This window comes from Etheostoma cragini, chromosome 21, assembly GCF_013103735.1.
Source record: "Etheostoma cragini isolate CJK2018 chromosome 21, CSU_Ecrag_1.0, whole genome shotgun sequence".
In the NCBI taxonomy this organism is placed as follows: domain Eukaryota; kingdom Metazoa; phylum Chordata; class Actinopteri; order Perciformes; family Percidae; genus Etheostoma; species Etheostoma cragini.
Genome location: NC_048427.1, coordinates 1,666,471 through 1,681,456, shown reverse-complemented (window position 1 = coordinate 1,681,456; position 14,986 = coordinate 1,666,471). Strand labels below are relative to the sequence as shown.

Sequence of the window (14,986 nt, the reverse complement as noted above, 5' to 3'; positions counted from 1 at the left end):
CATTCTGGTCACGCTAGCCGGGCAGATACAAAGCAATGACAGTTCAACAGCTGAGAGATGAATTTCCAAAACATCATCAACACTTCCTGATCAAGCAGAGCTCTCATTTGGATTTCACAGCATGAGGAACAAGCCAAGAAAAACCACACTCCCCGGGCTCTGCTTCCCACCCTTATACATCCTTACTCAGAACAGAGCAAACAGTAATTAATAACACAAGCCGATTGGATAAGAAAGCTACGAGGGTTCAATGGTCAACTTTGGTTTACAAAGTACACAGAAGAACAAGAAGTAAATCAGCCAGCCACTGATAGGCTGCAGGCTTACTGTGTGAACAGCAGAGCTTTGAGCTAACTGCTAACATGTTGCTGCTAAACAGGTGGGCTAAATGTTACCATTTTAACTTCTTAGGTCAGTGTGTTAGCATGCTGCTAATCAGTATGCAGCGCCAAAGTACTGCTAAGGCTGGAAGGTCAATATCTTGGTCATAAACAAAAGCTTTGGACAAATTAAAATTGAATAAATAGTCAGATGATCACCCGAGTCAGTACATTTCATCCTGAGGGAACATGAACACCATCCATCCATCCATCTTCGACAACTTATCCGGAACACGTGTTCCATAATTCATCCCGATCTTTCCTGTTGAAACGTTTCACTACAAAACCGTAACTGTTGACCTGCTTGTGGCGCTATATGAAAAGTCATTAGGTCACCAAAGTTATTAGCATTCATCATCCCGGGACCATAACTATCTTAACCAAATTTTGTGCCAAAACTTTTATAAAAAACATAAACAAAACAGAAATGTGAACCTCATGGTGGTGCTGGAAGAAAAGTCAGAGGTTTGCATTTTGTGTCTTTTAAGAGTCACAAAGGCACTCAAAAATATACCCAGACTGACTAAAACTGCCGGTTTAGCTAAGTGGAAGCTCATAGACGAAGCTGCAGCATCTGAAATTTGCCCGTACCGATTCGGGTTGTTTTCTTTTGTTTATACAGGTATATAACAGTGCTGGCATATTTATAGTGATCAAGATTAACGTAAAAATTTGTTTGAATTCTCCTTTAACACGCCTGACAACACATATCACTTGACCACTCCCACACACTGGGCATGTGCGTGCCGGTTTAAACAGGAAGACGATGTTGAAAAACATGGATGTAGAAGTTGAAAATACAGAAAGAACAATGGTGAAAAGTAAGAGCTGGGATTTTATTTACTTGGACCGACGACGAGGTGGAACTGCCACTGAAAGGTTTGTGAGCCCAGTGTAGAGAAATATATCAAAAATGCATAAAAGTCAACATTATGGAGGCGATAGGCAACGTCACCGGCTCCCCAAAGTCACTCGGCTCCTCCGGGGAAACATGAATGTCTGTATGAAATGTCATGGCAATCTATGTGATAGTGTGACCAACACTGCCGTCCCTGCAGCCGTGCTGCTAGCATTGTTCAAAATTAAGATGAGATAAGAGAAGAATTAAAGTGTGTACATATCACTATTGCAACTTTACTTCAGACACCTGTGGGAGATCAACAATGTTTTAAAATGAAGCAAACAGGCTTGCACATACACTCTGCATGCCTCCTGACACCCAAAAAGATCATTTGAATTTTCCTTCCGGTTTATATTTGGTATTCAAATCCTCTGATTTACATACGCAGACAGGTGAGACAGGTTCCTAAGGGGGGGGGGGGGGGGGGGGGGACGACCTACCTGGGGTCAGACCGCCTAATCGACAGATACCTCTCCTCTCCGACTGCAGCTGAACCCTGACAGCAGAAGACAGACGGTGTCCCCCGACTGCCCCCTCGCCTCAGACCGCTGACCCGACCGGCCCCTCCTCTTCTAACGGCCTCGTTACCTGAACGCATCACTGTCGCGGAGCCACACCTGTAGTCTCTCCCGACTCGGGGCCCGCAGACTTTGACGTTCCTCTGCTCAGATCTGAGTCAAACTGCGACTTCATGGGTCCAGATCCCTTTCTCTGTCCTCCACTTTCTCACTCTCGCTCTGTGTTTTCTGTCATTCGATCCTCACAGCGAGCTTCCTTCCCCCCTCAAAGTAAAAGAGCTGTTTGTCCTGCAATGCCTTTCCTGCTCTATCTTTTTTCTCTCTGAGTCTGTTTGCTGTTGTTCCCTCTTTTCACTCCTCCCTCTCTCTCTCTCTCTCTCTTTTTTTATCCCACCCTGTTCCACTGTGTAAACTCTCCCTGTACCCTGCTGACCTTGGATTCAAAGCATGGCATGAAACTTGGCTTGTCTGTTGCCTAAAAATCCCCCCCCTCCTCCTCCTCCTCCTTTCCTACCCCTCTTTGTGTCTTTGCATCTCCAGTTGCACACACTCTGTATTTATCCACCCTTGTCCTAGTCCACCTTGTTTCTGTTGTGATCTTTTATCACACGTACAGAGAAAACACATGTACGAGGTGTCAGGTGATCTACCTGCCCGGTAGGTGCGTTTCAGCTGTTTCCTATACAAAGGTGGCCTTTTGTCAGCACCTGAGTCCATTGTGGAGTCTGTTTACAACATCAATATATCTATCAATCAGGCTTTATTTGTAAAGCACTTTCCATACACACACAATATTTAACCCAAAGTGTTTCACAAAAATCACACTCAGCGATGCGGGCTTTGTTGCAAATAAAACAGTCGATAGGAACAGCATTCACTAAGAATGACAAACCGGAGCAGAGGAAACGCTCTTGTAATATTATTTTACAGAAAAGAAACACCAGAGGAGGGATTAGACACGGAGAAAAACTCCAACATGGAGAAACTGACACACACCAAGAAGTAAAACCAGCTAAAATGCATCAATAGCTGAATACATTAATAGATAGAATCTCAATTAAAAGCCGTATTAAAGAAGTAGGTCTTTAGATTTTGCTTTTAGTGCCGTCCACGTATGGAGCTAGAGTTGTTTCTTTTACACATGCGAGAAAACAAATGATCTGAGAGAAGAAGAAAAAAAACCTTTGAGAGAAAGGTTATCACACTGATAGCATAACAAATACATTTGAGAGTTTAAAAAGTATTTTGAAAGAGATTTTTTTTCCTATTGGTCTGAAAACGTTTTCTTTCTCTTATGAAATGCTTTTTTGCTATTAATGTGATAACTTTTTTCTCTCAAACTCTCTTTTTCTTCTTCTCGCAGATCATTTATTTTCATGTAATAAAGAAGCCAATCCAGCTCCATATCCACAGTGTTCACAATCTAAAGATGAAGCTGGCACTCAAACTGAAGCTTTGCCACCTGTTGGCATCGTCTCCTCAGGATCCGAGAGGATTCCCCGTGTCAGCCTCTCATTATTGACCCTCCTCTCGGTCCGCTGGGCACTCTGCACAATGAGCCACTGTCTGATGGTGCAGACCGCCTGAAAAGGGTGAAGGGAGGGAAGGAGGGAGAGGAGGAGGAGCACGGGTGGGGAGTGAAATTCCAACTTTAATCAAAGTATGAACTTCAGACATATTTCTCCCGTCGGCTCGCCCCTGGATTCCTCAACTCCAGGGATGCCAGAGTTGGGCCTGGCTATAGAAGTGTGCTAAGATTATTTACCCGAGCTAGTTTAGTGAGATTTGGCTTTAACCCTTGCGTTGTCTTCCCGTCGACCATTGAAAATAAACCATTTAGTCACATTTTTTCAACATTATTATTGCTTTTTCCATCATTTTTGTCACTTTTGTTAATATAGTAGGTGCTTTTTCTGAGGTTTTTTTGACAATTTCAGCGCTTATTACAATTATTTTTTGTGCCAATATAAATAAATAACTGAAAACGGGTCAAAGTTGACTCAAGGACAATATGAGGGTTAATATGCCGACTTTTATCAGGAAGTCGGGAGACTAATGTGTGAGTTTATGTCCAAAGACACTGGCTTAGAAGAGGAGAGAGAGCAAAATGAACCTGCTAAACTGTTTGTAAGACTTTCTGTGACTCACACACACACACACACACACACACACACACACACATACCTCTGTTCTGTCCTTGCTGCTCACAGATACCCACCTGCATTAGATTAACAAAAAAAAGAACCTGCCATGATGATTTCTATCTTCTTCTGCCCTCTAGTGGTCAAAGCAGCAGAGTGCCCAGTGCTGTCGCTCTGCCTCTGCAGTGATGTCACAGTAACTTAGGGTGACTTTCACTGGCATCCCAGCTATCTTCCCAGAAGGAAGATGTAAGATGCATCAAGAGAGCTTCTGTGTTGCTGTGAAGGAATATTCTGAATGTTGCATAAAGACAAAATATTCTGGATATGAAATATAATCTCTTATGGAGAGTCTGTGGAGAAGTAAAAGAAAAGACTCTGGGAGTCTGACAGTCAAGGTGAGTTTCTCACTGCTGCTGCACCAGCCATCTGTCTCACACACACACACACACACACACACACACACACACACACAGCAGAGGGACCACATGCTGCCTTCTAGCGACCTTCACTCTAAAGTTACTCGGCTCCAGAATAATGCTGCAGCACTGCTCTGCCCTCTCATTCGTCAGGACACCGACAACGTTCATGAACATTGAACTGCTTACGATGTTTATTCATAAGAGTTTATGAACTGTTCATTCAGAGGAAACAGGTTGACATGACAACGGGTTCAGCTTGTGTTTTTCTGTGAGCCTGATTACCAATGCAATGTACTAATTTAAGTATTGCTTTTAAGTAAAGCCAACCAACTACTAACAAGCTGATGTTACTTGCTAATCTTGTATTTTTACTCGAGTGTTGCTTTCAAGTACTTTATGCCAGACTGCTAGTATTGGATCGGTACTCAGTATCGGCTGATATGCTAGTTCAGGTAGCCTACTGGTGTGAGACCGGGGTTAAGTTTGTGTCTTTCTCTGAGCCGTATTACCAATGCAAAGAGACGTGTCTAGTTCAAGTTGAAGTTCAAGACCTTCATTTGTCCCCGAGGGGCGATTACTTTTGCTGCAGTAGCAAGACGTTGACACACAGTACATGACAACAAATACGACAACATCGATTAAAAATACAGGATCAGACCAGATGGGGGAACAAATACAAAATAAAAAGTTTAAGTCCAAGTGGGCCTTATGTGCAGACGTTACCTATTCTTTAAGAGACGTGTCTATGATGTAAAGAATCAGGCTTAACACTCTCAACGCACACTGAAACTCAGAAGACTCATTATCTAAGATTTACACTACTGTGTGATGGCGTTAATAAGACGAATCCACTCAAACTACTCCGTGTAGAGTGCAGATAAACAGAAAGCAGAATGATCTGCAACAACAAACATGACCCAGATTCACTCAGAGTCCTGGTGAATGCCTGAAGAGCAGCTCGCCTGCATCTCACTCGTCAACACCGTCAGCTGCTTTAACTAAACAGAACATTGGGGATTATCCTCCAAGTACAATCATGTACTGTAGTACAATGAAGCTCCTCGTCTCTGGAAAAGTACTTACTTTTCAACATTTATGGTTATAGGTTAATATAATTTATATTATGCTACCGACTCTTGCTTCATTACTCTAATTACACATTCAATTTAATTTTTAACGTCACTTACAACGCAATATTGTTTCCTGTATCATGGCAACCGCACTTTAAAATACCTTTATTTGACGCCATTTTGCTTACTTAGTCTACCTTACAATCATTGTCTATTGTTTGCCTGTATTTCTTGTGTGTTTTGTTTTTTGTTTTTTGCTGTTATTAACAAAATGGTGCTGCTATAATAACAAATTTTCCCCATTGTGGGTTGAATAAAGTATAATCTAATCTAATCTAACCTAATCTAACTCATTACCACCCCAATTTAGGAATATCTTTTTCAAGTCACAACTTATAAACCCATCTGTTCAAAACTGCCTATTCCTACTTGAAAGTCTATTGCTCCCTTTCTGTTGTTTTTGTTGTGTAGCATCTTTTTTGCTGTTTTTAATGTACGTACCCTGTACGGCGTCCTTGAGCGCCGAGAAAGGCGCCTTTAAATAAAATGTATTACTAATAGTATTATTATGAAAAACTGGTGGAATTTCTTTTGTGATTAACCATTCTCCTTTTAACTTTTTACCAACATACACAACACACAACTTGCAACATGAACCCTCCCCCCCCCTTCGTCATCACCACCCACCCGAACAACACAGCAACTAAAATATTCGAGACCAATCGACAAAATAGACAATAAGCCAAATAAGCATATGAGAGTGAGTCTCATGTGAGACTATGTGAGTCATACACGTCTCTCCCCAGCACGAAGCTTCTTAGGAGCCCTCCAGAAAGTTCAAGTCCTTTCTCCATTTTCTAGTATAGGGGGACCAGGATTTGATTTCCCAAAAAGAGGACACAAGGCCGGCTTCGAAACCAATATTCAGACAGGCGTCTCAGAGGTTAATGAACGTGCTTTATCATGCCTCAATGGTACAAAAATACCTTATGTAATAAAATATGTAACAACATGTAAGAAAATAACAGCTCTTTTCAAATAAATTAATGAAATAAGGTTCTAAATATGACCTATTTTGTGTCAGCTTCAATTAAATATCTCTTTAAACCTTTTCAATGTAATAAGAAAAGGTTTTTCGGTGTCCATGTGAGCTTTTGAGCCCACAAGGCAGCCTCTTGGGAATTATTTAACAAATTACCGTAGTATTTTGTGCAAAGCGCCAGTCAATTTAAGTACACGCTTATAACGGTCCCGTGAAAAACCGAGATAATATGTAACAACCTATGACAAAATAATAGCTCTTTTCAAATAAATAAATTAAGTCATGTTCTAAATATAATCTATTCTGTGTCCGCTTCAACTAAATATCTATTAAAACCTTTTCAATGTAATAAGAAAAGGATTTGTGGTGTCTATGTGAGCTTTTGAGCACACAAGGTAGCCTCTCTGGAATTACTTCATGCAACAAATTACCGTAGTATTGTGTGCAAAGCGGCAGTCAATTTAAGTACACGCTTACAATGGTCCCATGAAAAAGCATGAAAAACTGTGAAATTTCTTCAATTCATTAATTTATAAACCCCCCCCCCCACACACACACACACACACACATACACACACACACACACACACACACACACAGTACATAAAAAGTGGACATGTCTGGGCCAAAGAGGACGTTTGGTCACCTTATTCTAGTATAAACATCTAATCTGGCATTATATTATGACATCTTTTCCAAAATGCCGCTCCCCTAGCCGTCGCCTGGATTGATGGCACCCCTTCGTTCTTCCTTCCTCTTTCCCTAATCTGTCTTGTTCTCACTACGCTAGCTTCTTATGTGCTGATCCATCCGGCTTAGGACTGAGAAATCATGTCTTCACGGTGCTAACTCACCTTGGCAACGAGAAAGACGGGTTGCTGTACCAGCTGCTCCCCAGCTGGGAACACCCCCGCCCTTTGGGGGGCGTGTCGTCCGACCCGCTGCTCAGCCTCTCGCTGGAGGGGGCTCTGGTGGCGTCCGAGTCCCCCGTCACGGTGAAGATGGAGTCGGAGATGCTGGGCCTCTCGTCGTGGGCCAGCGGGGCGAAGCTGAGCTGGACTATCTGCCTGGCGCTCTGGCAGACCGGCCCGTGGATGGCGGGGGTCAGCGTGGGCAGGTCAAAGGTCAGGACGGTCTGGGTGCTGGAGGTCAGCAGCTCCTCGCTGTCCAGGCTGTTGTACGACGTGCCTTTGGCTCGGTGAGACTCCATGATGGTCTCAAAGTGGCGGCTGAAGGTGTCCTCTGCTGCACAGCGGGGACCCGAGACCAGGATGGGGGACTTCAGGGCCGGGTGGTGGCCGTCAAAAAAGGTTTCCATGGGTCTGGACAGAGAGGGAGGCTTTAGAAACACTGCAACCTAAGTGGTTTATGTGGAAACATATAGAAAAAGAGACTTCAGCTGTATTTTCTGTCGAGTCGGGACGTGCTGTGCTGTTAAAGACGGAGATGTCTCCCAAAAACCTGAGATAATGTCCTCAAATGTCTCGTTTAGACCACAACTCAAAGATGTTCAGTTTACTCTCACAGAGGAGAGGAGAGACTAGAAGATACTCACATTTAAAAAGCTGGATTCAGAGAATTTTAACTTTTTTAATGAATAATGATTCATGAATGTGTGTGTGTGTGTGTGTGTGTGTGTGTGTATGACTGTGTGAATGACTGTGTGTGTGTGTGTGTGTGTGTATGTATGTTTGTGTGTGTGTGTGTGTGTGTGTGTGTGTGTGTGTGTGTGTGTGTGTGTGTACGACTGTGTGTGTGTGTGTGTGTGTGTGTGTGTGTGTGACTCTGTGTGTGTGTGACTGTGTTTATGACTGTGTGTGTGTGTGAGTGTGTGTGTGTGTGTGTGTGTCTGTCTGTATGTGTGTGTGTGTGTGTGGGTATGAGAGACTGTGTGTGTGTGTGTGTGTGTGGGTGTGGTTGGGTGTGAGAGACTGTGTGTGTGTGTGTGTGTGTGTGTGTGTGTGTGTGTGTGTCATGTTCACCTCTTCAGAAGGTGACCAAACCCCTCTGACGGGTCCTGAGCTGCGTACTGCTGCTTCCTGTTGTCACCTTGCATCCTCACACTGGCCCAGCTCACCATTTCTTCCTCCTCTTCCTCCTCCTCCTCTTCCTCTTCCTCCTCCCCCTCTCCCCTTCCCTCCTCCCCCTCCTCCCCTTCCTCCCCATCTGTCCTGCCATAAACCAGACCCCCCAAAGGGCTGCTGCCGGTCCCCGAGGTGCCCTGCACACTGCGGTTACTCCCAAACGCAGAGTCTGCGTCCTCCTGCTCGGCCAGCAGCACCTCGTCTATGTCCGTCTCCCGGTAGCAGCGCAGCGGGACGGCGTCCAGGTCGGTTTCGGAGTACTTTAACGTGCGGCGGATGATGCCGGTTTTGGGCGAGGTTCCGATTATGGCCGGAGGAGGGGTCAGCAGCTCGACCTCCACATGCTGGACCTCGTGATTGGCAGAGAGCACAGGGAGGGAGGACGGGGGAGTCGGGGTGGGAGACTCGCTGGAGTTACCGCTGGGAGGAGCTGTGGAGGCTTCCAGAGAATCTGCACATGGAGAGAGTCAAACATCCACATCAGTGATTTAAAAAAAGATGTGATTGGCTATATTGGGACAGAAAACATATTTAGATTATCCGCTTGCTCTGATTGTTACAGATCTACATTTAAAGGCCTAGTACCAAACTTCGGTATCAGAAAAGTACTGAAAGATGTCCGGTAAGATTTGTCTTTTTTAAGATTATTTTTTGGCATTTTCTCCATTATCCCTCATGTTGTCCTCGGGTCAAATTGACCCGTTGTACTGTATCAATGTTTTTTTAAATTCCCCAAATAACATGATTGATTCCACCCAACGCTCTTTGCCAAGTACAAATCTCTACTTTCATTAGTTTTGGGGCGTCTTATTCAATTTTATAGCATTTGAAAACAAATTGAAGTGTTTTTGAAATAGTATTGAGTAAAAGTTGACATATTCCAGTCTGTGATTATCATCAACATCCATTCCCTTAATTTTAGTCTCAATAATTCCTAATTTCTGCTTTTCTAACTCAAACATTAGGTATAATCTCCTCTGAATTAGGCTCCGATCAGCCCGTCTTCATGAAACAGACTGATATGTTAAACTCATTTATGACAGGCTTTTCACAATAAGAGCTGCCTTCATGACCTTTAACATTTCTTCTTCTTTTCTGAGTTTCTCGGCAGGTTGATGAAGGTGAAGTTTCTGCAGCTTCAGACTGATCTGCTTTCTCTCTCTGTTTGTGTTGATCTGAGATCCATAGATTATATAAATAAAAACCCGGTATAACATGATGTGCAGATGACATCGAGGAGGACATGCTCTCACTTTTCTCCCCCCTGCTTGCAGCCTCCTCAGCAGGGGTCCCGAATAAAAACTCCCACTTGGCACGAGCAATCCTCTGACAATGGAGAGAGGGTACGGGCACTGCACAGCCACTGTCCGTCTGAAACACACACACACACACACACACACACACACACACACACACACACACACACTTATTAGGCTAGCTCTGCAGTGCAGCATTAAAGGAATGGCACTACATTTGATAAACTTGTCATTCTAATGGGCAAAAGGAGGAAAGATATCTTATTGCTGTTTCTGAAGTTATAAAACACATCAATCAACACCTTTTAAGCCTAATTAACAAACATAAACGGGAAAACAACAATATGTGGCTTTAGGGGGAGTTAAATGCAACATTTTCTTGATTTCTGATTTAAAATAAATATGCTATATAATATAAATGTCTGTTCTACAGGTCTGTTTGCATGGGGAATAAATAAAAATAAGAATACAAAGTGTTTCATCATTTGTAGGATTTAGTAGTGTTGGTTTGAAGTATGTTGACGTTTGGAGAGAGCTAGCTGTTTCCTCCTACTTCCAGTCTTCATGCTAAGCTAAGCTCACAGTCACCTGGCTCCAGCGCCACACACACACAGGACAGTTTTACCAATTTTCTCATCAGACTCTTGACAAAAAAGTGAATTCAAAAATTTCCAAAAATTTCAACATATTCCTTTAACTCTAAAGTCTCTGAATATATAAATAAATAAATAAAATAGTTTTAAAAGCAGTTATAAGTATCACCAGTTCCCCCAGACAGAGCCCACCTGTATTCCTGAGGTGGCGGCCCCGGTCTCGTTGCTTTGGTGACTGGACTGACTGGACTCGGGGGACACACAGTCTCTGTCCCCCAAGCTGCCCGTCACGCCGCTGGAGCTCCGCGAGGACGACCCTCCCATCGCTCCGTTCTGCTCCGCCTCTGGAGGCTCTTGAACCCTCTGCTGCTCTGCCTCATACCCCTCCATCTCATCGCCCTGGCCTTCTTCATCCTCATCCTCCTCCGGAGAGTCCAGCACCACCGGGCCCAGGAGCAGGATCTCTCTCCTCCTCTGCTCAGCTCGTTTCTGCTGGGCTGTGGGACTGAGCGGCCGACGACGGTGACTGGATTGACTCTCAGGCGTTTGGTCGTTAACGGACTTAAATCCAGCTTCAGGGTTCGGCCTCGGGCCATTCTCCACCTGTGTCCCCCATTGCTGCCTTGATGTCCAGCTGACCGGCACCTCCTCAACACTCTGAGTGATAAAGAGCCTGCGTGCAAGCTCAGTGCAGTCGCCTCTCTCGAAACAGCTCAGGTCCCCTCTCTTGTCCAGGCCTGGGGTCCAGGAGTCTCTGGCGTACCGGAGTTGACGGCGATGCAGGGTGGGGGTGTCCGGGGCTCGGAGCTCAGCTTGGAATAACCTGGGGTCTTTCATGGGAGAGCTGAGCTCAGTGGGAGGATGAGACGGACGGAAAACACGTGAAGGAATGGCGGGGGAACTCTGATTAGCTGCATAAGTTGAGCTCTGATGCTGGGCCCTCTGGACACAGTCCTCCTGGTGTGTTTGATAATTAGTACGGGGGTCTTCAGGCTGGTGGGAGTCCGTGTTGTCAGTTGCTTGCGCGTGTTGCTCGTTTAAAGGGATGTTCATCTTAAGCGTTTGCTTAGATTGTTGTGCGTTTGGAGCTGGATTGTGAAATTCTCCGGCGGGATCACCTAAAGCGTTGTGCATTGAGGACCTGCGTGCCTCGGTGAGAACAGATGATAGTTTGGTCGCCTCCTCCGCTAACCTGCGGGCGACTTCAGGGCTATGAGCTGGAGAGGAGGATTTACTGTCACTTAACTGGTTTAAGCCCTCAACTACATTATTGCCAAGTTGGAGCATTGTTCCCTGTGGTGGGGTGCTCCTTTTGCAGGACCTGTGAACATGTCTTTTGGTGGCTGGACTTCCTCCCAAAGCTCTGGCCTCTGCTGACCAGTGGAGAGGGCTCTGGGACTTGAGACAGGACTCTGGCTTTGCGTGGGGGGACTGCCTGGACTGGGAGGATAGCTGGTCTGACGCTGGGCTCCGAGGCAGCCCACAAATAGCCTGGCTCCTATCTGTGAAGTCTTTGAGATTCACGCTGATGTTCTGACGCTGAACAGGGGAGCCGGCCCAGGACTGACAGCGTGGCTGTTGGTTGAACCGCGAAGATGAGGATTGCTCAAGTGCGTGGGCTAGTTTAATCCTCAGTAGAGGGGAGCCGAACTCCTCCACAGCCCTCTGGGTAGCTGCCCTGCCGATGGGGTCCAAGGCTGATTGGCGAAGACCGGGAGAGAACGTCTGCTGGTGACTTCCCGGAGATCGAAATGTCAGCTTGGGACTAGAGCTGCACGATGAATCGGGACTCCCAAACCAAACTGGGTCACTGAGTCTTTTACGAAAGTAAGAGGGGGTGGATCGTTCCTCTCTGGTCCCTCTCTCGCACACAGAGTTGCGTGGACTCTCCACCGTCTTCACATTGGACTTCTCAATGTAGCTGAAGGTGACCACAGACCGCGTACCATCATTGACCTCTTCTTTGGTAAACCTCTGGCAGTTGGGGGGCGTGTGAGGGACAGAAACCTTTCCAGAAGAGGGCATTATTGGCGAAGAGGGGACGGCAGACACTCCATCACACGGTATACTCCGAAGCTTGGAGACTGCCTGGGAGCTGCTGGCTTGCTGGAGCTGAAACCGGCTGTCTGTGCAGTCCTGAAGCATGCGGTGAGCCGCGGAGGCCTTGGTGACGCATGTCTGGCTCGCTAGTTGAGACAGGAGCTCCGCTGGACTGTCCTGAACCGAATGCCCCTGAGCAATCTCTTCCTTCCCTCCGCTCTGATCTGGGGCAGACCTCACTTCCACATACAAATGAAGGACTTTTCCAGACTGGGACATGACCTCCTCTCAAGCCGTAATGAGGACAGAGAAACAGAAATGGAGCAGAGTGAAAGAGAGAAAGAGAGAAAGAGAGAGAGAGAGAGAGAGAGAGAGAGAGAGAGAGAGACAGAGCCAAAAAAAGGCAAGCTCTTTTTTGTTCTCTTCTTCTATTTGTCGGTTTGTTTTTCTGCTGGTGGAGTGTGTCAGTTTATTTTTAGACGGTCTTTCTTCTCCCTCCCAGAGCGTCTGTGTGCAGAGCAGAGACACACAGGCTGGACGGCCAGAGGACAAACATGCCCATGGGACACCTCCAACAGCTCCCTAGTCTTCATACCTGTGAATGAAAGAAATAAAAAAAAAAAGAGGATATGTTTTCCTTGGAGTCTCTCAACTATGCTCGTTATGCACAGGATATTCCAGTATTTGTGATGCATGCATTAATTAACTCAGTGGTGACACCAGTTTAGGTTCTTATTTATATTCAATGTACAGTAAATGTAATTATATCAACATTATATACAACAGGACAAGGCTGCACACATTTCTTCTTATTGGCGATAAATGCCATGAAAAGACCAAAACCAACAATGTGTCTGTCTCTTAATACTTTCCTTAAGTTCCCTGTAAGCCCCAAGCTTATACATTTGGAAGTATTCAGTATTCAGGTGCCTTATTTAAGTACTACCTATGACTTAGGTAACTTACTAACCCTCCTGTTGTCCTCTCGGTCCCATTTGGCCCAATTTTCAAAAAGTTTCTAAATCAGAAATTTGGGTTTCCGTCAACCAAATTGTAAAAATTTTAAAATTAAAAAAAGATAATGTGGATGGTTACAATGTGGATGGTTACGATGTGGATGGTTACGATGTCTTCACAAGTTACATAACTAATCAGTTCACTATTTTCATTGAATTTTTATTTTTTATTTAACTAAGTAAAGTAAGTGACGCTAAAATGAAATTCAATATGTAATTAAATAATATAGCCAGTAAACTGTATTTCAGACCCAGGGGGATCCATATCACAATAACAACATACACAAACATAAATAACAACAACAACACCTTCCACAATGTTCAGTGTCTAACATCCAGACAATGGTTCCACAGTCTGGAGGAGAATCTGACAGAACTACGCACAGGGTCAGCCAAAACAGGGATTATGTCACTTTCCGACTCAGATACCCTCCACATGAATCTATACATCAGGTTACGTGAAACAGCAGAGCAGGTAGGTACCCCAACGCTGACAAACATATGGCTTGCACTGGAGTTTCTGGAGCATTCAGCAACAGCCTCATGCTGTCATTATAAGCCACTGGGAGGTTTCTAATGCTGTGACCTGTGAACTGTGACCATAGATAACACTGAAAAAGTAAGTAAACATACTATAAATAATATTGAAGTGTGACCATGCAATAAATAATATTGAAAAAGTAAGTAATGGAAAAATATAAAATGCAGATAATAAAGATGTACAGAGAGTGTGTGGTGGGTGACTGAAAAACAGGAGGAGAAACTACAACATTATCAGGTGGTGCTGGTGTTGTAGAGTCTGACAAAAAATATAAAGAAAATAATTTACAGCAGCAGCAAAATCTATTTGTTGACAATGATAAAAAAAAGCATTATATTTCCAGCCTGAACAGGTAATGTTTCCTGTTCTTTATTTTCTGCATAAATAATACAAACACAAACTGAAGCTGTTTGACGTGTTAATTGATTCATATACGACAATAATAAATAATAATACTTCAATGATTTATATTCAAACAGAGTAAAAGCGCTCGAGCCAAGCTTCAGGCGAAGAGGGCGAGTACCTCAAAATAACAACAAGGCAGAACGATGGCAACCTGCCTCACAACACAGATTATTACATTATTACATTAATTTACACCTCCTTCATTATGATGTACAAGGCTGATTTCTGCCTCATTACAGCAAGTCGTTGCATTAGAAAGGCGCTGCTGCTGTTTGACTGTGAACACAGACTCGTTGGACTTAATTAGATTTACATTGACGTCAGTTTAAGACGTAGCGGGGTCAACTGGATTATTGAACATAAAGATCAAATCAGGTTACTGCACTGAATGACTGGGCCTCAGTGTCCTTGCGTCTTTTGAAAGAGACCCCTCCAGGTTTAATCTTCAATGCAGCGGCCGTGGGTTTGACTTCGATCTGCGGCCCTTTGCTGCATGTTCTCCCCTCTCTCTCCCTTTCATGTCTTAAGCCTTCCTTTAAAAATAAAGGCCTAAAATGCTCAAAATGCTTTTTTTTGG

At 44.4% G+C, this 14,986-nt stretch overlaps 1 protein-coding gene across 4 annotated transcripts in view; it reads right to left on the bottom strand.

The window, feature by feature from the left end:
• Window positions 1-14,986, bottom strand: part of LOC117936499 (PH and SEC7 domain-containing protein 1-like) — a 69,819-nt gene that overhangs the window by 38,875 nt on the left and 15,958 nt on the right. For 2 of the 4 annotated variants that reach the window (XM_034859566.1, XM_034859565.1), the window contains exons 2-5: window positions 10,600-13,042; window positions 9,812-9,929; window positions 8,457-9,009; window positions 7,329-7,796 (exon numbers count right to left, since the gene is read on the bottom strand). In XM_034859566.1, coding sequence (XP_034715457.1) covers window positions 7,329-7,796; window positions 8,457-9,009; window positions 9,812-9,929; window positions 10,600-12,726 — 3,266 coding nt within the window. In that variant the 5' untranslated portion in view covers window positions 12,727-13,042. Of the gene's footprint in view, window positions 1-1,721; window positions 2,266-7,328; window positions 7,825-8,456; window positions 9,010-9,811; window positions 9,930-10,599; window positions 13,043-14,986 lie in introns of those variants that run through there. The other 2 variants (XM_034859567.1, XM_034859568.1) reach the window with 2 other exon arrangements.